The 21,984-nt window shown below is 43.0% G+C and overlaps 1 protein-coding gene across 3 annotated transcripts in view; it reads right to left on the bottom strand.

Annotated features, from left to right (window-relative positions):
• ZDHHC21 (zinc finger DHHC-type containing 21) overlaps positions 1–21,984 on the bottom strand; it is an 81,277-nt gene that overhangs the window by 19,102 nt on the left and 40,191 nt on the right. For all 3 annotated transcript variants that reach the window (XM_030192437.1, XM_030192439.1, XM_030192440.1), the window contains exon 6: positions 3,335–3,451. In XM_030192437.1, coding sequence (XP_030048297.1) covers positions 3,335–3,451 — 117 coding nt within the window. The remainder of the gene's footprint in view (positions 1–3,334; positions 3,452–21,984) is intronic.

Genomic DNA, 21,984 nt, shown 5'->3' with positions numbered 1-21,984 from the left:
GGAATTTTATCTGGTGTCTCTCTCCTGGAGAGCCAGAATACCTGAGTGTAAAACCTTTCGAGAGGGCTCCCCAGTCCAGTCTGGATTCATCTGGTGTCAATATTTATGGAATTCAGAAGAGAAGGCCTTTTGCCAAACTGGACTGAACTGTCCACTAGGCCAGAGAATCCTGGAGGGATTTAGAAATGGATATGATGTCCTGCAGTCAGAGTAGTCTGTGTCCATTGCACGTGCAAGATTCATGCCAGAGGCATTACATGCACTGTTAAGACCCTGTGGCCCAATATTCTCAACAACGTTCCATGCTGAGGTCTGCTGACTCTCTAGGATTTGTACACCACTATGGATACTAGATTGGTGCTCTTTTGTTGCAGCAGAAAGGCTTTTGCATAAGTCATGTGTAGTAGAGATCTTATGATTTCCATTTTTGGAGATGGGCTTATTTGGGGACTTGGAATAATTTATAACAAACATTAGGAATTCCAACACCTGGATGGTTATGTGCACTAATCCTTCTGCTTCTTAGCAAGATATGTTCTTTATCAATCATCCAAATAGGGAAACACATGCACCTCAGCCTACGTAGATATGCAGCTACAACCACAAGGCATTTTATGAATACCCAAAAAGCTGATGTGAGGCCAAAGTCAGTACACAGAACTGGTAGTGGTGTTTCCCTATAATAAATCTGAAATACACTCACACAGACAGACATCCCAGTCATAGGAAAGAAGTGTCCATTAAGACCAGGACCAGCTGGATCTTACTCTACATTAACATCACTGGTGACAAGGCCACGATATTGTGCCAAGAAAGCAGGACTCTATCTGCTCATCAAATCTCCTTATTGGCTGATGCTGGGAAGCTTCCATCGACAACTGCATGAGGAATACAATTGGAGTAGCCATTTCCTCCCGAGTCACTTGAGGAGGATCAGATGCCAGGTCTTGGGTCCCTGGAGGCTGCTGCACCCCTCTACGATACTGAGAAGGATGTGCATTTCTCACATCAGGGCACTTCATGGACACTGGTGGCCTTGGCACCTCACTGCAATGAGGTGCAATGTTGATCTGTTCTGGCCTTACCATGAGGGGCTAGTTAAATTAACCATTCAGTTTTCTCCAAACTGAAATTATTAAAATGTGTTAAGTATCATTTCTCTCAGCAACATTTTAATTTTGTTAACTCAATCCATTATTTTGTCTTTGTTCAATTATTGTAACCTCCTATATATTGGTTATACCAAGGCTACACTTAATCAGCTTAAAATATTACAGAATGCTGATGTTAGATTCATTTTTGATAAGCGGTGTTATTTTATTTTTACTTGTTACATTTATATCCCACATTTTCCCACCTATTTGTAGGCTCAATGTGGCTTACATAGTAAGCCACATTGAGCCTACAAATATTACCCCCTAGTTTGTACTCTGGAGAGTCTGAACGTTTTTACACACTTAAATTTGGAAGACAGCAGCAAGGTTTTAGGCATCTCGTGTATTCCATTAAGGCTAGCTCAGAATCATCATACATCCATTCTAAGACTCCTGAGGAAGGCCTTTTTAGGCTGCAACACAACTCGTGTTGTCTCTCGGCTGTTTTAATAAAGACATTTGTTTGGACATCATCTGCTGCTCTTTCCTTTGTCACCCTCGCTGTGTTTGACTCATTTGCATGACTGCAAGGGTTACTGTTCTTCAGTTTTGTTTGCCATGTCCAGCTTTTTTTCCGGGGCATATCATCCAGAAAAACAGTCAAAGTGAAATTAAAACAATTTGATTTTGGCAAAAACATCCTTATAAGGAGCCCAAGGTCGTTAATGGAAGTTAAAACGGGCTAAGCACAAAAAATAAGGAAAATTAAAATTGGCTGTAAACCTGTCTAAAGCACTAGTGGGGAAAAAGTATTGCATTACAGACAAGAAACTTACAGAACAAAGAATTTAAAGGCAAAAAGTATGTATGACAGCAGTAGGTGGGAAGTGGCATGCATAAACATTATAGTAACTCAAAAGCTTCTAGTATTTTTTTTTTAACCAGGAGAAGCGTTCCCATACAGGCTCCATCGATGACCACCTGTGTTGTGAAGACTTGCCAACCTGCTTGTCCCTGGAGAAAGTGAGTGAAAGATGGGGAAAAGGAGGACTAGGGAAGTAAGAGTAGGAAATAGAAACTTGGTAATTATGTAAAAGGTGAAAAGAGGGAAACTGAAAACTAGAGGCAGGGAACAGGAGGAATGAAATCTAGCTATAGGCAGATGAGTATAGGAGAGAAATGGAAGAAAAAAATATGAAACAGAAAGAATGTCAGAGAAATGTAGGAGAGGAAGGGAAGAAACAGAAATCCAACACGATAAAATAGTAAAAAGAAACCAGGACCAACCTGATTAGAAAATATAAATGATCAGACAAACGCCTAGCACCCACCTGGGGCTAACCCTGCAACTACTTAGAGGGTGTGCCCTCAGCATTGCTCAGGCCCAACTGCATCTGGACATGTGCTCTACCTCTAGCACCTTCCAATCCACTGACTGGGTCCCACTTGCCTCTGGGCGAGTCTCTCACTATCAAGTTATTCCCTGGTGATTTCTAGGTTACTGGGGCCACACTCTCAGGGGTCCCACAGTTCCTGGAAACACCCACAGACCCAACGCACAAACCACAAGGATTCTTAGTCAATACAGGACATCAGAGCTAATAAACTAACAGGTTTATTATCACAGAATTAGAACAGCGAACCGTATAAAACAGGTGGAAAAACAACAGGTAACTGAGTAAGGATCAATATTAAAACTCACTTGTTACTACCTGGGTAGCACTTGGGGAGCTTTAGGAAATTAAAGGCTCACAAGTCTTGAACAGGGTCTCAGGACAGAGACGTTTCTCCTCTGTACTCCCAAGTTGAGACTGGGGAAAGTCTAGTACCTCCTGGCTAGATTTCAATTCCAGGGCTAATCAGAGCCCAGGGCACCAACTTTGAAAGTATCTGGCCAATGGTACTGCAGATTGCCTTTCACCAAGCTTAATCTGAAAAGGAAAAAGTCTTTTCTGCAACAGCTTTAAAACACAAAATAAATGCCATCTACTGACCAATTAGAAGTACACTTTATGGAAAAATTAATACAGTTCACAGCTTAAAAACCTACTGTTTCGTCACAGGTACCTTCCAAGGTGACAGCTGCTCTAGCATTATGAGCCCTGGCTCATCTATCTGAGTTGTACCATCAGAGTAAATGGAAGCATAAAAGCAAAGGATGGCTCAGGACAGTACACCTCTTCAAAGGTAAAGTCAGTAGGAAAATCACTAAAGTGATTCTAAAGATTTAAAATACTTACAGTTAATAAGCCGGTCAGTTGAGTGTAAAAGAGGCCACACATTCCACCAAACATTATTATGCCCATAAAGGTGGATATTCTAAGTAGGGCTAGCTCATGTTTAAATACATATAAATCCTGCAAAAAAAAAAAAAAAAAAAAGAAACGGATAAAATGAATGGGACAGAAATCACAAAGAGCAAAACAATGCCTGAAACACAAAAACTATGGGGTCTAAAAGATACAGCTTCCAAAATACAGTACTTATTTTCTTTAAAGTACAGAAATTTTGTCCTGGTATGGCAACACTCATATTGAAGATAGTGGCAGTCACTGCAGTTGTATCAATATAGTGGAAAAGTTACAAGGCACCATTATGAATGTAATACCAGCTTTGCAGCCATTGTACAATTTACTTCTGTCCCACACAGACAGCTTATAAATATGCTGAGCAGCCTAAAGGAGTCTTGTACTTGGCAGTGGGTCATAAAAACGGTTGCATGATAGGCAAGAGGACAATGGTAAATGGAGTATCCTCTAAAGAAAAAAAAACCCAAGAGTGGCCATTCTAGAGGGATTAGAAAAAGATGAGATCAAGTAAGAAATATGCAGTCTACAATCTCTTATGTAATGATAAACTTTCCAAAATAGAAAAAAACCAACCCCAAACATATATGAAGTCACACAAACACAAAGCATAACATTTAAATTAGAATTTTTAAGGGCATCATAACCAGCCATATCAAAATTCAAAGAGTAAGCAGTATAATACCAACACAGATATTTGTTTGATTCATACAGATAATTTTGTCATGAATCTGCAATAACAGGGCAGAAAGAGAGGGTCAAAGTACAGAAACAGGAACGAAGAAAAAAAAACAAAATGCCAAGGAGTATGAGACAATCAAAAGTCCTTTATTAAGAGCTGTTTCAACATGGATACGCCTGTATCAGGAGTCTGATTTAAAAAAGATATAAACATGAATGAACAAACCCAAACTGATCATAGTACATGTTAGATACAAAATGAATACACATGCATGAAAAATAATAAACCTATGCACATACGGAATTAAAAGGAACATAAAAGAAACAAATCCTTAATGACGTAGTGTCGTGTAGTTAAACAATGATATGATAGGAACAAGTCAGGCAACAAGCTCTGACTTCAAATTTACATACTCTGTGAAATATGTGAATATATCTCATGCATTTAAGAAAAGATTCAGCGACAATCCAATGAATAAGGAAGTGCAGAAGTGACAACCTAATATTCAGATAAAGTTACTTATCTCACGAATGAATTGAACTCCTGTAAAATATTCCAAAACTGAAGGTATAAAACCACTGCTCAGTGCGGCAAATAGCCTTAAAATAATTGCAGCAAATTACCATAAAAATCAGCTCAAAACATGAAGAATACCTGAGATAATACAGCTTAAATATTCCACTGTGCCAAAGGGAAAGTGCATTGCACAAACGCTAAACAAATCTACCACTACACGCTGCTAAATATGTGCCTATAACTTCTCAACATACATTACAAATGCATATGTCCAAAACCCCATAAAACATTGCCTGAAGATTACAAATCTGGAAAGTTTGAATAGTGTGACTTACTGAAGCTTTCCAATATGAAACGTAAAAGTAAATAGCGCACCACTACAAACCAGCATCCTCATGTTGGCACCAAAAGAACTGGGCTCATGTGCAGTATTTATGCAAAATAGCTCATTAAGAAAAGGCAGAGCAAACATACTACAACTCCAAAATCATTCAACAAGTATTATGAGAACAGATTTTATGGTAAAAATGCATCCACCCATATTTACCTTTGAAACAGTACAAGTTTTACCAATATTAGTAAGCATAGCAGCGTAGTAGATGATGGCAGATAAACACCTAAACGGTCCACCCAGTCTGTCCAACAAGATAAACTCATTGTATGTGCTGCTTTACATGTACACCTAACCTTGATTTGTCCTTGCCATTTTCAGGACACAGACCTTAGAAGTCTGCCCTGCACTAACTTTGCTTCCCAATTACCGACATTGCCACCCAATCTCTGCTAAGCTTCTGTGGAGCCATTCCTTCGTGTTTATCCCACGCATTTTTGAATTCCGTTACCATTTTCATCTCCACCACTTCCCGCAGGAGGGCATTCCAAGTATCCACCACCCTCTCCATGAAAAAATATTTCCTGACATTTTTCCTGAGTCTGCTCCCTTCAACCTAAATTCATGTCCTCTAGTTCTACCACCTTCCTGTCTCCGGAAAAAGGTTTATTTGCGGACTAATACCTTTCAAATATTTGAATGTCTGTATCATATTACCCTGTTTCTCCTTTCCTCCATGGTATACATGTTCAGGTCAGTAAGTCTCTCCTCATACATCTTGTAATGCAAATCTCATACCATTTTTGTAGCTTTTTGTTGCACCGCTTCAAGTCTTTTTACATCCTTAGCAAGGTACGGCCTCCCAAACTGAACACAATACTCCAGGTGGGGCCTCACCAACAACTTGTAAAGAGGTATCAACACCTCCTTTCTTCTGCTGGTTACAACTCTCTCTATAAAGCTTAGCATCCTTCTGGCTACGGCCACCGCCTCGTCACACTTTCGTTGCTTTCAGATCCTCAGATACTATCACCCCAATATCCCTCTCCCTGTCTGTGCATATCAGACTCTCATCGCCTAACACACAAGTCTCCCATGGATTCCACTCCCTAAGTGCATCACTTTGCACTTCTTTGCATTGAATTTTAATTGTGAAACATTAGACCATTCTTCTAGTGTCTGCAGATTCTTTTTCATGTTTTTCACTCCCTCTGGAGTGTCCACTCTTTTACAAGTATTGGTATCATCCGCAAAAAGGCAAACTTTACCTTCTAACCCTTCGGCAAAGTCACTCACAAATATTTTCCACATAGCGGTTCACAGCATCTTTCAATCTCACAATTCCATTTTATAGCCTTCCTCCTTTCAATAATATACACAAAAAAATTTTTGTCACCCCTCCTTACATTTCTAGACATTTGTTTTTCTGCTTTTACCAGACGTGTATCTCTCTTGGCTTCTTTCAGTTTCATCCAGTATTCCTCTTTGTGTTCCTCTTCTTGAGTTTTTCTGTATTTCATGAATGCCAAACTCTTTAGCCTTTATTTTCTCAGCCACTTGCTTGGAGAACCAAAAGTAAGAAAGGTGAGGGCAGGGGAAAAAAAAAAAAGCTTAAGCAGACTGAATTTTACATATAAATGGAAAACAAAAGTGAGGACATTATAATGCCTTGTATCAGTCTATCGTGCGACCGCACCTCAAATATTATGTTTAATTCTGGTCGCCGCATCTCAAAAAAGATATAGTGGAAAAAATACAGAGAAGGGCGATGAAAATGATAAAGGGGATGGGATAACTTCTCTATGGGAAAGGCTGAAGCGTCTAGGGCTCTTCAGCTTGGAGAAGAGACGGCTGAGGGGAGATATGATAGAGGTCTATAAAATAATGAGTGGAGTGGAACAGGTAGACGTGAATCGTTTGTTTACTCTTTCCAAAAATACTAGGACTAGGGGGCATGTGATGAAGCTACAAAGTAGTAAATTTAATACGAATCAGAGAAAATGTTTCTTCACTCAATGTGTAATTTGTTACCAGAGAATGCAGTAAAAGCGGTTAGTTTAGCAGGGTTTAAAAAGGTTCTGGAAAGCTTCCCAAAGGAAAAGTCCATAGCCCATTAATAAATTGACTTAGGGACAATCCACTGCTTATTTCTGGGATAAGCAGCATAAAATGTATTGAGCTTTGTTGGGATCTTGCCAGGTATGTGTGTCCTGGATTGGCCACTGTTGAAAACAGGATGCTGGGCTTGATGGACCTTTGGTCTGTCCCTGTGTGGCAATACTTATGTACTTATTTTGGAGTTATTTCTTCCCAATAGCAACCCATTTGAACCAATTACAAAGCTGTATAGTCACTTGCCAATAGCAACCCACAGTGCCAATCTGATAATACATGATTGCAAGCATCACAAGCATCTTAGTGATAAAGTGATCCTGATAATAGTAATTATGTAGTTTGAATGTCAAAAGTAAACAAAAATATAACTATGCAGCTACCGCCTCTGGGCGAGTCTCCCAATCTCAAATTATCCCCAGTAATTTCTAGTTTACTGAGGCCACACTCCTAGTGGTCCCACAGTTCCCAGAAAACACTCACAGACCCAACACACAAACCACCAGGATTCTTATCAGTCGAAAGAGGAAGTAAACAAACTTTTTATAGTCTTTAAAAACTGAACAGTGTACAAAAAGATGTGCAAAAAAAAAAAAAAAAAAAAAAAGAGATGAGTATTGTGAGTTCTGTGTTTGACTGCTACCGCTGTTATAGACTGGTCACTGGGGACATTATTATAAGCCTTTGGCAGTAACTTGAACATAAACCTATTACAATGCTGAAAAGAATTTTTTCTATTAAGTGTAGTTTTTTCCTGACCTATGATTATGTAGGAGCATGCATGACTTCTTGTCATCTGAGGTCTTTTTTCTCCAAAACGCTAGGAAGGTAAAATTCTTACCTCAACGACTGCTTCTTGGAACAACTGGACAAGATGGGGGAGCTATTTTAAATCTAGTCCTTAGTACAATGCAGGCCATGGTACAAGAGGTAACAGTGTTGGATCCGCTGGGAAACAGATCATAACATGATCAAATTTGAGCTGATATCTGGAGTGAAGTCACTAAGGAAATCTACTGTAGCAGCATTTAATTTTTGAAAGGGAGACAACAACAAAATGAGGAAAATAGTTAAAAAGAAGCTAAAAGGATTGGCCGCAAAAGTTAGGACTTTAAATCAGGCATGGACTTTGTTTAAAAATACCATTGTGGAAGCCCAGACCAGATGTATTCCATATATTTACAAAGGTGGAAAGAAGAGCAAATGACAGCCAGTGTGGTTAAAAGGTGAAGTGAATGAGGCTACTAGAACCAAAAGAGTATCTATCCAGCAGATACTTGGGTGGAGTTGAACATCTGAGTGGCGAAATGTAGTATGTTTGCTCTTTATTGAGGAAAGAAGGTCCTGCCCTAACTTGTATCAATGAGAACCCCTATGAATTCCAAGGCCTGAAATGGCTAAAAATAGGGGGTAATTGACCATTCATAATGAAGAAAATAAAAAGCAACATAAGCACTGTCAAAAAAGCATTGATAAAGAAGGCTAAAAGAGAATAAGAAGAAAAACTTGCAGCAGAGAAAACTCATAGTACACCTTTTTCAAGTACATCAGAAGCAGAAAGCCTATGAGGGAATCCGTGGGACCGTTAGATCATGAAGGAGCAAAAGTGGCGTTTAGGGAGGACAAGGACATAGCGGAGAGATTGAATGAATTATTTGTTTTGGTCTTTACGAAACAAGATGTAAGAAATCTACTGGTTGATGTAGTGTATCTAGATTTTCAGAAAGCTTTTGACAAACTTCCTCATGAGAGACTCCTGAGAAAGTTAAAAAGTCACGGGATAGGAGGCAATGTCCTTCTGTGGATTAGGAATTGGTTATTGGACAGAAAACAGAGAGTAGGATTAAATGGCCATTATTCTCAATGGAGGAGGGTAACCAGTGGGGTGCCACAGGGATCTGTACTGGGACCAGTGCTATTTAACATTTATAAATAATCTGGAAATCAAGATGAGTGAAGTGATTAAATTTTAAGATGACAAAACTATTCAAAGTTATCAAATCACATGTGGATTGTGAAAATTTTGAGGAAGACCTTAGGAAACTTGAAGACTGGGCATCCAAATGGCAGATGAAATTTACTGTGGGCAAACGCAAAGTGATGCACGTTGGGAAGAATAATCTAAATCATAGTTACTTGATGCTAAGATCCACCTTAGCAGTCAACTTTCAAGAAAGATCTAGGTGTCACTGTAGACAATACCCTGAAATCTTCTGCCAGTGTGCGGCAGCACACAAAAAAGCAGACAGGATGCTAGGAATTATTAGGAAAGGGATGCAAAATAAGACCAAGAATATTATAATGCCTTTGGATCACTCCATTGTGTGAATTCATCTTGAGTACTGCATTGAATTCTGGTTGCCGTATCCCAACAAAGATATAGCAGAAGTAGACAAGGTTCATAGAAAAGCAATGGGGATGGAATGCCTCTCATACAAGGAAAGACTGAAGAGGTTAGGGCTCTTCAGCTTGGAAAAGAGATGGCTGAGGGTGGATATGATTGAGGTCTATCAAATCCTGAGTGGTGTAGAACAGGTAAAAGTGAATCGATTTTTCACTTTTTCAAAAAGTACAAAGACCAGGGGACACTCAATGAAATTACATGGAAATACTAAAACAAATAGGAGGAAATATTTTTTCACTCAAAGAATAGTTAAGCACTGAAACTTGCTGCCAGAGATGTGGTAAGAACGGTTAGTGATATCCAAGTTTAAAAAAGGTTTAGACAAGTTCCTGGAGGAAAAATCTATAGTCTGTTATTCAGATAAGACTTGGGGGAAGCCACTGCTTGCCCGAGGATTAGTAGAATGGAATGCTGCTACAAACTGGGTTTCTGCCAAGTACTTGTGACCTGGATTGGCCACTGTTGGAAGCAGGATACTGACCCAGTATGGCTATTCTTGTTCTTATAAATGGAGGCACTTGCCAATTTTCTGCAGACTGCCTTGATTATCCAGTCATCCAGGCAGGGGAAGATGTGAATACCCCATTTGCAAAGTGTTGCAGCTACTAGTATAAGACACTTTGTGATGACTCAAGCAGCCAAGGACAAGCCAAATGGTAAGACTTTGTATTGATAGTGTAGAGTTCCACAGCGAAAACAGAGAAATTTTCTGTGTGCAGGGAGAATAGGTATGTGTGTGCATGCATGCCTCAGAGATCATTGAGTTGTACCGTGGGAAGTATTGACCCCAGGGATACCATGCAAAATTCTTTTGAGTAGAAGTTTGTTTTTATGTCTTGTAGATCGAGAATTGGACACACTCCTCCTCCCCCACCCCCCCCACCCCTGTCTTTTTTGGTATGAGAAAATATCTAGAATAAAAGCCTCTCCCCTTGTCCGGCAGAAGAACTGTTTCTTTTGCATTCTGCCAGAGGAGGGCCAAGAGCTCCTCTTGAAGTAGTTTAATTTGGAGGGAACTGAAATGAGACTCTCTTGGTGGATGATCAGGAGGTCTTCTTTGCCAACATAGAGCATAGCCGTGCTGAATGGTGTGTACAGTCAAACATTATGAGAACCCACTTCTGATGGAAGAGTGAGCCTCCCTCCAACAGGCAGGTCGCTTGGCACAGACAACTGTACGGTGGCAATGCTCTCTGGGAAGAGTGAGCCTCCCTCCAACAGGCAGGTCGCTTGGCACGCACAACTGTACGGTGGCAATGCTCTCTAGGAAGGAGTCAAAAGTTAGGTTGTTTAGACCGAGATGGTTTGTGGGTTTTTTGATCCCACTGCTGTCTTGGACGTGAGCACTAGGGCATAGTCCTTTGAGGTGGAGAAGGAGTAGAAGTATATCGATGTTTAGACATGTAGTAATTGGAGCACTGATACCCTCCTGCAAATCTTAAAGAAAAAGAAGGAGAAATTTGTGGCCTGGACAGAGTCTAATAGCATCTGTATGGTTTTTTTTTTTCTTAATTAGGTCAGCCACTTGCTTGACTTCCTCAATTAAATGTTCTCCAAATAAATTTTCTCTACAACAGGGAACATCTGCTAGATGCTCCTGGACAGCAGATTCAAGGTCGGAGACCCTGAGCCAGGAAACATGAGGCATTACCACTGATAAGGCAGACATATATGGAGATAAAAGGCATCAAAAGTTTGTCTGGCCAGATATTTATGACAGTCGAGAAGTTTTCTGTGAAGTTTCTGGAATTCCTCCACTTTTTTGGGTGGAAGGAATTCTGCAAAACAGAGTACTTTGTATTAGATATTTTAAATAAATTATAGAATAAAGCTGATAATCCAATATTCTCAACTGTTTAGCACTAAAGACTGAACGTTTTTTCTGCCAAAAGAGTCTAACATTCAAACTTCTCTTCCTAGAGAAGCGGAAGCATGAGCTCTACAAGTGCATTTTAAAACAGATTCCACCACTAGTGAATATTTGTGAGATATTTGTGTATTATCAATTTTCTTTGGGGCCACCTGAATTGTCAGTGGAGTCTCCCAATTTTTGAATAGAGTATTCTTCATTATTGAATGAAGTGGAGCAGTGATTCCTTCTCTAGGAGAAGAATCAATCTAGAACCTCAAAGAGTTCTAAACGAGGTTCTTCCTTTGTTTCTAATTTAAAAGGTATGGCTTGAGACATCTCTCGAACAAACCCAGGAAAAGAGATACTCTCTTGAGGAGATCTGCATCTCTCAGGTGGCAGAGAGGGATCAGGTGAAATGCCATAGAACTCCTCAGCTGAGTTTGAGGGTCCTGATTAATCTCCCAGGAGAGGTCTTGAGTCAGACTCTTCAAAACACTGTTTATGGGAAGTATGAAGAAGAGAGTGATGACAAGAATGTCGGCTCTGTATCGAGGTGTGTCGAAGATGAGTCTCATTGTAAAAAGTTCATCTAGTGATGTTGACGCATGCGTCGGTCAGGTTCGTGCTGCACCAGATGGTTGACATGCAGGACGTCTCCCGTGACTGTGTCTCTGATGCATCAACGGACTGGGCTGATACAGACTGTGAATGCCTGTAAAGACTGCGAATGAAGTAGCCCTGAAAGTTCCTTGTTGAGCATAGCCTGGATTTCCTCAAGAACAGGAGGTGTCTGTGGCTGAGAAAGTGGTGTGGATGTAGTCTGAGATATAGCCTCTGCAGGCATAGGCGATCTTGAAGGCTCTCGATGAGATGGACTGGGGAGGAAAGCAGTCACTGTGGCATGGACGCTTCCCATGCACTTAGGATGTCGATGCAGGGGAGGTATGGGCAGAGTGCCTAGAGGGTGATGCTTATTAGATTTTTTACGCTGCAGGTCCACTGATATGACCAGCACCAATGACGAGAATGTACAGTCCTTATGCGTAGGTGGTACCAAGTCCAATTTTGGACTTTCTCTATGCTGCATCAGTGCACCCGATGTTCATGACAATGCATATGTAAGTTCAGCGTAAAGTACCGAATCCCCTGCCATGTTTGATGCGGATGTCAATGTCAATGCAGAACTGAAAATGTTTCTTTATTTTCTTTATTTAGATTTTGCTCAGACCTTTTTCAGTAACAGCTCAGAGTGAGTTAAATTCAGGTACAGTGGGTATTTCTCTGTCCTGGGAGGGCTCACAATCTAAATTGCTGGACTCTGTGGGTTTTAAGGGTCCTCACTTGCATGTGCAGGCAGAGGTTACACTGTATGTGTTGGTGCTCTAGACCTAAGCACTGAACACACTAATTATGCGGATCTGTAAACAGTCCTATTGCATTGAGTATCCTTCTTAGCACCACTCGCCGACAGAGGGAAAAACGGTCAATGCTAGGTCAAAAGGCTCTTTAGCCCGGGAAGCTCAAGTAGTCGCATATCTGAAAACGGTCAATTATTCCAGGGTAAGAGAAGGGCTCAGAGGCCCCACAAGTCTGAACATTGAAAAATGAAAATAATTGGAAAACAAGTGAATAAATTGAGTAAACTAATAATGAAAATATGATGAAAAAATATCCTGAAAAAAGGAAGGCACTAAAAAGGCAAAAGTTTGACGCACTGAGGAGAGATCAAAAAGTCAACCTCTCTGCTCTGCACAAAACGATAAACTGCTGGTCCGGCAATCAAGTGTCAAGCAGGAAGACATGCACTTGCGTAGTGGGGGCACTGCCTCAAAGATTTAAAGTGATGTGCACTTAGCAGTGTCCACACCGGGCTCCGTGGATGACATCACTTACATGGGAGAATATTATGCCTGCTTGTCCTCGGAGAATCCCCTGACCTCTTACGGCCACAGGAGGACCGTGGCTTGATGGGCTTACTGAGGCCTGGAGAAGGCCCAGGCTCATATCAGCTTGAAACAAGCCGCCTCCTCTAGGATTGGACCTGATCAAGGAGGCTCACTGGAACGCCTTGTGATACAACTTGGGAAGCTGGAGAGAGCAAGCCAAAGAGGCTGAGCTTCTTTAGGTCCTCCCAAAAAGCTGTGCTCAGCTGCTGGTTCCCACAGGTAGTGCGCCAGCTTACTAGCTTGCCCGGTCAAGTGAACGGTGTAAATAGCCTATACTGCTTGCCCAGAGCTGACTGCAATTCCCAGCTTTTGCCCCCCCCCCCCCTCACCGCCTAGGGTTTTCTTTTCTTTTTTTTATAACTACCATTATTCCCCAGGTGAATAAAGCTAGATCAGGCAGCCCACCCAGATAAAAGATTTCCCTATGGCTGCCTGGAGCTGCAAGGGAGGCCTTATTCCCCCTACAGCAAGGGCCCTGTGAGGTTAGAGTTGATCAGCTCACCAAGTTATTACTAAGGGCTGGCGAGCTCAGCTCCACACTCTACCTGGTCCAGTCTGTGAACCAGAAACCTGGGAACAAGGCCAATAGGTTCTACCAAGAAGGGTTGCCTTAGTCTGCAAGGCTAGGAGCTAGACCAGGGACCAGGTAAACCAGCCCATATAGCCTACCATCTACCAGAAGTAGAGAAAATACTAAAGTATTCCACAGAGCACCAGCCCTTATACCAGTAAAGTCAATGGGGGAAAAAGTCAGTTTCCCTACTTCCATTTGCTGGTTGGAAGGGCATACAACCCAATTGTACAGGATACACAATTGTACTGCTGAACACTAAGGAAATACAATTTATGCGGGGTAGAGTGAGTAGCACAGTGCTCCTTTTTATTCACACGCAAAGGACTGAGTTGACATGAGCAAACTCAATCTCCCTCCCATCAGTAGGTCATCCGGGACAGTTACTCTGACAGCAGTTACACTCTGCTGGAGCCAGTCAAAAACTCGTCCCATTTTGTCTGGGGAGCTGGCTGGGCCCTGGGAGATGCTATTGACAAGAATGAGCGTGCTGGGTCTGAGCCTGCTGAGGCTGGCAAGGAGAGTACCTATGCCTCCGTGAGTAGTAGGGACCTCTCTTCAACTTGCCCAAAAACTTCTGGATGAGGAGGAAGAGGGTGTAGAAGGCATCCAGTGGGACAGAGTATCAATGGTGTCCGTGTATTTCTTGATGAATTAAGCGACCTCCACCTTCTCTCCAAAAAGATTATCCCCCTGGCACATGACATCTGCCAATCTCTGCTGGACTTTAGGGTCCAAGTCAGAGACTCAGCCATGAGAGTATGCGCATCAATATACTCTGGGTAGAGAGCCTGGATGCCACATCAAAAGTATAAGCGCACCTGGACAAAAACGTACAATACTCCTTCTGCTGCCTGGCTAGCTTGTGGATTCAGCCTACTCCGTAGGGAGAGTCTCTGCAAGGTACCAAATTAGATACACTGTGCACCAAGTTCTTCACGCAAAGGCTCGTGTAGAGGAAATGAGCAGAGGCTTGATATATCTTCTGCCCAAAAGAGTCCAGCGTTCGAGCTTCTCTGCCTGGGGGAGCTGAAGCAAAGTCTCTAGAACTCCTGGCTCTTGAATGTGGATTCCACCACCAGGGAATGATGAGGCAACTGCAGCCTATCAAACCCATGGGAACTCCGGATCTGATATATGGTGTCAATCTTTTTTGGGAGGACAGGGACTCACACCTCCCAGTTCTTCACCTGAACATCTTGCAGGATCTTGTGAAGTGGGCCTGTCATCTTCTCTAGGATAAGAGTTGTATTCCAGGACCTCGGATTTCAGCCTTGGGTTCACCTCCATCTCCAACTGAATTGGAATGGCAGCCACCATTTTCCTGACAAAAGTGGGGAAGGAAAGGCTCTCAGGTGGAGACTTCCTCCTTTCCTCTGGAGGGGAGGGGTTAGATGTGATAGAATAGGACTCCTCCCCCATGAAGTACCTAGTATCCTCATCAGACATTCATGATGGTGCTCCTCATCCTTTTCAGCAAACTCCTCCTCATGGGAGGGCTGATACCGAGCTGACTCAAGAGAGAGGAACCATCTGCCTGCCTGGAAGGGTGTAAAGGCGTAGGCTGCACCCTCAACTTCGGCCTCCATCAATATCAAGGGGGTGCCAGTATGGGCAGCTGATGGCACCAGTCACCTCATCACAGGCTGAGGTCCTGTGGGACAGCAGGAAGAAGAATGGCTGGAGCAAGCACCCCAGATGCCAATGCACTTTGTTGCATGAGCCCCGCCAAGTGCTCATGGAGCATGGCCCGGTGCACTCATTAAGGGCAAAAGGCTGGAGCATCGGTTCAGAGACAAACTGCTGAACTGTCAAGGTTGGACTGGGCGCCTGGTCCTGGCTGCACAGACCCTCACATCGGCACCTCTATGATGGAGGGTAAGCAGTCCTCCCACTGCATCTCGGGGACAGGATCCCTCAGTGTCCGCGTACCATGCGTCGAGGGGGGATCAATGGTTGCCTGATGCCTAGCATAGACACTCTTCGGTGCTGATAAGGATGACGTCAAATCCCCACGTGCCCTCGGAGGACAGGTCCGATGCTTACCAGTCCCGGGGGCCCTGCATAATGGCTGGCATTTAGGTAGGTGGAGACCTATCTGATGCAAGTCCACTCCCAGCGTTGGACCTGGGTCTCGCAGCCTTGGGAACAGATGCATCAGATGCAGGTGCGAGCACCAACATCGACTCTTCAGACTGGGCTAAAAAAAGTTGTCACTGAGACTTTCTGGATAGCTGGGTTCTTTTCTGCATACAAAGAATACAGCTGGCAGAGGAATGTTCAGGCCTCAACTGAAGACACCAAGAATGGCTGTCTTTGCCAGAGATGGTCCTACTGCACCAGGCACAGTGCTTAAAGCCACTGGGAACCTTTGAGGATATGGAAGGGAAAACAGCCATGGTCAAATCAAATAGCTCAATCGTGACTGAAAAAAAGAAACAAGCACCAGAAAAAAATAGAGGAACAAATTCCCAACCGGAGCTCAAGCCTAAGAAGGCCTACTGAGCGCACCAAAAATAAAAGGAAACTCAAAAGCGGGTAAAAACCTAACAAAAACAATAAAGTAAGGGAGAGTAGAATTTCAGAAGAAAAATAAGGCAAAAATCAGGGATAAAGCCCTGCAGGGAATGCACAAAGAGCTAAAAAAAATAAATCAACTCATGCACCAGACAATGTGAGAAGCGCGGGACAGCGCGTTCTCTCCTCATGGTGGATGAAAAGAGACTGCTGGTCCCGCATTCTCTCGGTGAATAGGAAGGCACTAAATGCGCGGTGGGGATGCTAGTGTGTGCTCTTAAAGTCATAGCTGCTTTAAAAGCATTCCGCACCAGGTGACACGGATAACGTCATCTACGTGTGATATGGCCTGCACGTCCTTGGACAAAATACAATATCATTTTATTGGACTAAACATATTTTTCAATTAGCTTTCAGAGGCCAAAACCTCCTTCCTCAGGTCAGGACAGTATACTGCTGTTATAGTATTCTGTCCTGACCTGAGGAAGGAGGTTTTGGTCTCTTAAAAGTTAGTCAAAAAGATATTATAATTAATCCAATAACAAGATAACACCTTATTTTCATTTTCTATTTTTATTTATTAAACACAGCTATCACACTACTTTATCTTAAACTAAAAATAAATTTCTTTTTCTACCTTTGTTGTCTGGCCATTTATTTGTTTCAGTTATGTTGGTCCCAGTCTCTGGTTTTCGCTTTCCTTGTCTCGCCAGATTTCCTGTCCACTTGTCAATTTTCTCTCCTCCTTTTCTTTTCTGCCTCTAGCCAGATTTAGTTCTTCCTTACTACCTAATCTTCAGTTTCCCTCTGTTTACTGTGTCTACCTACAGTTTGCCACCTCTTTTACTCACCCTGGCTCTCCTATTTTACTTCGTCTTATTCCCCGTATCTCACTAACTCTATCCTCTCCTCCCCACTTCCATCCAGCATGTGACACTCCTTCCTCCCCACTTTCATTCAGCATTTGTCCTCTCTCTCTCCTCCTTCTATCCAGCATTGCTCTCTCTCTCTCTCCCCTCTCCACTTCCTTCCAGCATATGCCTCTCTCTCCTTCCCACTTCCATCCAGTACGTACCTCCTTCCCCAAAACCCCCACTGCTACTTCCCCAAATTAGCAGCAGCAAAAAACACATTATATATTGCGGGGGCCACACTGTACATAACTGAGGCTGCCAGCTCTGCCCCAGAACAAGAAGTGACATTGGAGGGGCAGGGGACCAGAAGTCAAGGGTATGTACAGAGTGGCCTCATGCCATTTGTATTTTCGTTTGCCGTCGCCACTACTGGTTTGGGAAAGCAACAGCAGCAGCAGATGGAGCATGTCTCGGTGCTAAGAGACCGCGCAGCTTAGAGGGAACAGTGGCATGGCAGTCAGTAAATGGTGATGGATTTGTTCTCTGGCAAGCGTACAACTTGCCCCTTTCCCACCTCCAAATCCCACTCATATGCAGATGTTTCCCCCACCCAATCCATCTTGTGAAAGTATACATAATTTTCCTGGGCCCTATGCATGTTAAACACACAGCCTATTTCTGTCAAGCAATGGCCCTCTAAGCACCCACTGTACACTGGTTTCCTCATGCCTGAATTTTTGATGTTCTGTTTCTGACTTCCCTGTTATCTGTTACTTTCTGTTGCCAGGAACATTTCAAGCATAGGCTCCTGTGCATGAACAGATTTTAAAAAAAATAAGTTACAAGAGAAACTGTCAAGCAAATGAGATGCCCCTACATTACTTACTGTAATGAATGCCTAGAAAGAAGGAAAAAAATTATGTCTTACCTGATAATTTTCTTTCCTTTAGTCACAGCAGATGAATCCAGAGACTTGTGTGTTATAACATCTACCAGTAGGTGGTAATAAAAAGTACCAAACTGAACCCTGCCACAGAGGATGACTGGTCAGTTAGTAACACACAGAAATGAGGCATAAACCTGTCAACTAGCAGAACTATGCACAAGCAACCACAGTAAGAAACCTAAGCAGAGAAACAGACCGAACTGATAGCATCAACCGTGTAAAAGGGTAGGGACTCTGGATTTGTCTGCTGTGACTAAAGAAAAGAAAATGATCAGGCAAGACAATTTTTCCTTTCTTGTCATCAGTAGCATATAAATCCAGAGACTTGTGGAATGTAGCAAAGCAGTCGGTAATTAGGGTGGGACCCAGACACAGCTGAAGAAAGAACAGATGCCCCAAAGGATACCTTAGACGTGGCCAAAACCATCAACAGGACAAGTTCTGGAAAACGTGTGCCACAAGGACCACATAGGGGACCTTCATGGAAGAGAATGAAGAGGAGATGCACCCAAAGGACATATACCCAAGCAACAAGTGCCCAACTCCAGCAAGCTATGGCTGTATTGTCCCAACTGGAGCACACCAGGAGCAGGAAGGGAGACTGCACCCAGACATACATTGGTGGTCTGATAGTACCAGAAAGGCCCACAGCGATCATAATATAAAGAAGAAGATGGAATTTTACTCCCAATGTATGAAGAAAACAATTTTGGTACAATGGAAATGTGGAAACTACCACAGGCAACAATGGAGGGACCGTGCTGAGAGTCAGCCTCGACTCAGACATGAATAAGGGATCTGCACACAACACTGTCAGGATTTCGAATTAGCAATAGAACCAAGCAAAAAATGCCATGCTGGAGTCATGCTGACCATGCAGAGATGGAGCCAATTAGGGCATAAAGGAACACAGGAGAACTCTGATGTAAGTTGGGGAGGATGCTGTATGATAGGGCTGAGGACCAGGACAGGGTGAGCATTTGCCCTAGGCTCAGAGCAAAGCAGAACCTTATAGACATAGGATGAGCTGAAATACGCCGCCAGCTAGCAACGTTCTCACAGAAAGCGCTGAGCTGTACACTACAGAACACCACAGGCGCACCCCCCATATAGAACAGATTCCCAAACGAAGTGGGAAAGTCACAGATGACAAGGACGAGACCAGTCCAAGAGTCACAGATATGGAACAGCATCGAAGCTGTTGTGCGTGTTCAGAGTCAGGTGAGCTTCCAACTCCATGAATGGCACAGTGCTCCTCGTCCAAGGTTCTGCTGCGCCCAGCTCCAGAGAAAGAGCTGCATGGAGCTGAACTACGCATCCAGAGACAGAGTTTGGACAACTCCAAGGATGAAGCTACCTAGAAATTTCATCATAGCACTCGGGATGTTTTACCGCCAATGTTGTTTTTTCTTTTCCTTCCTTGACGCCTTCCTCCTTTTCCCCTGAATGGCAATCAGGCTCTACAGATACTTGAGCTGCGTGGTGCAGGAAGTTGGAGAAATCTCACAGTGAGTAATGGCTGGAGGGGAGATGGGTGAAGCCTGGAGATGGGGGTATGAGAGAGGCTGGATGAAGGCTGTGGGGGCATGGTTATAAGAAAGAGAGAGAGACAGCTAGACTGGGTGAAGGCCATGGGAGGGAGGGTTATGAAAGAAACAGATAGACAGACTGGGTGGAGGCTGGGAGAGGTGGTATGAGAAGCTGATAAGGACCCAGCCTATGGTGATAGGTGAAACAAAGAAGCAATTGCCTCTTTGCTTCACCTATGTAAAGCAGTATAATAAATTTAATAAACTATAAATTATCTAGACCAGAGGGTGCTTGTCACATAGCTGACAACATGCTTTGGGAAGGGAGACTATTGACTTCTGCAGTGATTAGCAGAGACACCTTAAGGAACTGATTTACTAACGTTTCATTACCCACATACACAAAATAGGGGGAAGGTAAAACCTTGGTAAGTCAATTTCCAAAAGAGCTACTGCTAATCTGAGAGGGGATTCCAACCCTCCTCCCCCCCCCCCCCCCCCCCCAAAAAAAAAAACCTTAATTAGGATACCGGTGTCAGAAATGGTATTTCAAGCGGACGAGTCGGAGAAACTTACTTACTTCACGGTAAACCTGGAGGACGTAATGGGGCAGTTCAGCAAACTGAAGAGTAGCAAATCTCCTGGACCAGATGGTATTCATCCTAGAGTACTGATAGAACTGAAAAATGAGCTTGTGGAGCTACTGCTAGTGATATGTAACTTATCCTTAAAATCAAGCGTGGTACCGGAAGATTGGAGGGTGGCCAATGTAACGCCGATTTTTAAAAAAGGCTCCAGGGGAGATCCGGGAAATTATAGACCAGTGAGTCTGACGTCAGTGCCGGAGAAAAGGTAGAGGCTATTATTAAAAACAAAATTACAGAGCACATCCGAGGACATGGATTACTGAGACCAAGTCAGCACGGTTTTAGTGTGGGGAAATCTTGCCTGACCAATTTACTTCAATTCTTTGAAGGAGTAAACAAACATGTGGACAAAGGGGAACCGGTTGATATTGTGTATCTGGATTTTCAAAAGGCGTTTGACAAGGTACCTCATGAAAGGCTACAGAGGAAATTGGAGGGTCATGGGATAGGAGGAAATGTCCTATTGTGGATTAAAAACTGGCTGAAGGACAGGAAACAGAGAGTGGGGTTAAATGGGCAGTATTCACAATGGAGAAGGGTAGTTAGTGGGGTTCCTCAGGGGTCTGTGCTAGGACCGCTGCTTTTTAATATATTTATGGAGAAGGGTAGTTAGTGGGGTTCCTCAGGGGTCTGTGCTAGGACCGCTGCTTTTTAATATATTTATAAATGATTTAGAGATGGGAGTAACTAGCGAGGTAATTAAATTTGCTGATGACACAAAGTTATTCAAAGTTGTTAAATCGCGACAGGATTGTGAAAAATTACAAGAAGACCTTACGAGACTGGGAGACTGGGCGGCTAAATGGCAGATGACGTTTAATGTGAGCAAGTGCAAGGTGATGCATGAGGGAAAAAAGAACCCGAATTATAGCTACGTCATGCAAGGTTCCACGTTAGGAGTTACGGACCAAGAAAGGGATCTGGGTGTCGTCGTCGATAATACACAAACTTTCTGCTCAGTGTGCTGCTGCGGCTAGGAAAGCGAATAGAATGTTGGGTATTATTAGGAAAGGTATGGAAAACAGGTGTGAGGATGTTATAATGCCGTTGTATCGCTCCATGGTGCGACCGCACCTTGAGTATTGTGTTCAATTCTGGTCATCGCATCTCAAGAAAGATATAGTAGTTTTGGAAAAGGTGCAGCGAAGGGCGACTAAAATGATAGCGGGGATGGGACGATTTCCCTATGAAGAAAGATTAAGGAGGCTAGGGCTATTCAGCTTGGAGAAGAGACGGCTGAGGGGAGACATGATAGAGGTATATAAAATAATGAGAGAAGTGGAACAGGTGGATGTGAAGCGTCTGTTCACGCTTTCCAAAAATAATAGGACTAGGGGGCATGCGATGAAACTGCAGTGTAGTAAATTTAAAACAAATCGGAGAAAATGTTTCTTCACCCAACGTATAAATAAACTCTGGAATTCGTTGCCGGAGAAAGTGGTGAAGGCGGTTAGCTTAGCAGAGTTTTAAAAGGGGTTGGACGGTTTCCTAACGGACAAGTCCATAAACCGCTACTAAATGGACTTGGGAAAAATCCACAATTCCGGGAATAACATGTATAGAATGTTTGTACGTTTGGGAAGCTGGAGTTGGATTCTAGACCACAGTTTCTGGAACACTGACTGCCCAAACCGACTGTCACGTTGGGTATCCTGTTTAAGGCAGTAGTGAGATGTG

This window comes from Microcaecilia unicolor, chromosome 2 (assembly GCF_901765095.1).
Source record: "Microcaecilia unicolor chromosome 2, aMicUni1.1, whole genome shotgun sequence".
In the NCBI taxonomy this organism is placed as follows: Eukaryota; Metazoa; Chordata; class Amphibia; order Gymnophiona; family Siphonopidae; genus Microcaecilia; species Microcaecilia unicolor.
This window is presented reverse-complemented; position numbering and strand designations above follow the sequence as displayed.